At 45.8% G+C, this 1,084-nt stretch overlaps 1 protein-coding gene across 1 annotated transcript; it reads right to left on the bottom strand.

The window, feature by feature from the left end:
* Positions 1-25: 25 nt before the first annotated feature.
* On the bottom strand, positions 26-1,073 carry CYBJADRAFT_175273 (uncharacterized protein; the record flags this gene model as incomplete). The annotated part of the gene is made up of 1 exon (XM_020216677.1): positions 26-1,073. A coding segment is annotated over one exon (1,048 nt), but the record flags the coding sequence as incomplete, so codon positions are not given.
* Between the last annotated feature and the right edge of the window lie 11 nt (positions 1,074-1,084).

A 1,084-nucleotide genomic window follows, 5' to 3' on the forward strand; every position in this document is an offset into this window, starting at 1 on the left:
GAACCAGAGGTAGCAGAAGCAGTACCAGTGGTACTGGTTGTGCCATCACCAGCTAATGTAGTCGTAGATTCAATACCAGAGGAAACTGATTCGGCACCAGAGGAAGCGGACTCAGTACCAGAAGTAGCTGACTCAACACCGGAAGTAACAGTAGAAGCAGGACGGCTGGTACTGCTTGTATGATCGCGAGATAATAAAATGGTAGAACTCTGACTGTTGGTAGACTCCGCACCTGTGGTTGTAATATCCTGTGATACCGCACTAGTTGAACCATCTTCACGGCCACCGTTGTTATAATTATAGCATTCGGCTGGCCATCCGTAACTTGGGGCATCGGTCTTGGAAGTAGACGAATCCTCATCGTAATCATTACATCCAGTCATGTAGTCATAAGATCTCGCATAAGTCCAACTAGCGCATTCACTCTGGTCAGTCACACCAGCAGTACACCAGTCGTACTGGATTTGGAAAGATGGTGTAACCACGTTACCATCCGCATCAGGTACCAATGTTAACGACACAGTTGTCTCCCAGCTGTCCGGGTTGGAAATCAATGCGATGTTGGAGTTTCTCGAAAATAGAACCTTCTGAATATTACCAATGATCTTCAACTCGCTCAGAGAATTCAATGACATTGTCTTCTCAGAGGATGTGAATTTTATGGTAACATCGTAATTGTTCCCACCAGTCCATTTAACATTGGAGATCACTATATCAGCTAGAGGGAAATCAGTAATCTTCGAGTGGTAGGTGAAATCCAAATCTGTACACTGAGGAGTGATAGAACATTGAGAACTGGTTGATGCAGAAGTTTCGCTAGACGTTGAAGCGGAGGTGCCTGAAATTGAAGTTTCCTTAGATGAAGCAAAAGCAGTACCGGTAGTACTGGTCGTGCCATCACCAGCTAATGTAGTCGTAGATTCAATACCAGAGGAGACTGATTCAACACCGGAAGTTGCGGACTCAACACCGGAAGTAGCGGACTCAGAACTGGATATAGCTGACTCAACACCAGAGGAAGCTGACTCAACACCGGAAGTAGCTGACTCAACACCAGAGGAAGCAGACTCAACACTGGAAGTAG

Source organism: Cyberlindnera jadinii, assembly GCF_001661405.1.
Source record: "Cyberlindnera jadinii NRRL Y-1542 unplaced genomic scaffold CYBJAscaffold_18, whole genome shotgun sequence".
NCBI classification, from domain to species: Eukaryota; Fungi; Ascomycota; class Saccharomycetes; order Phaffomycetales; family Wickerhamomycetaceae; genus Williopsis; species Williopsis jadinii.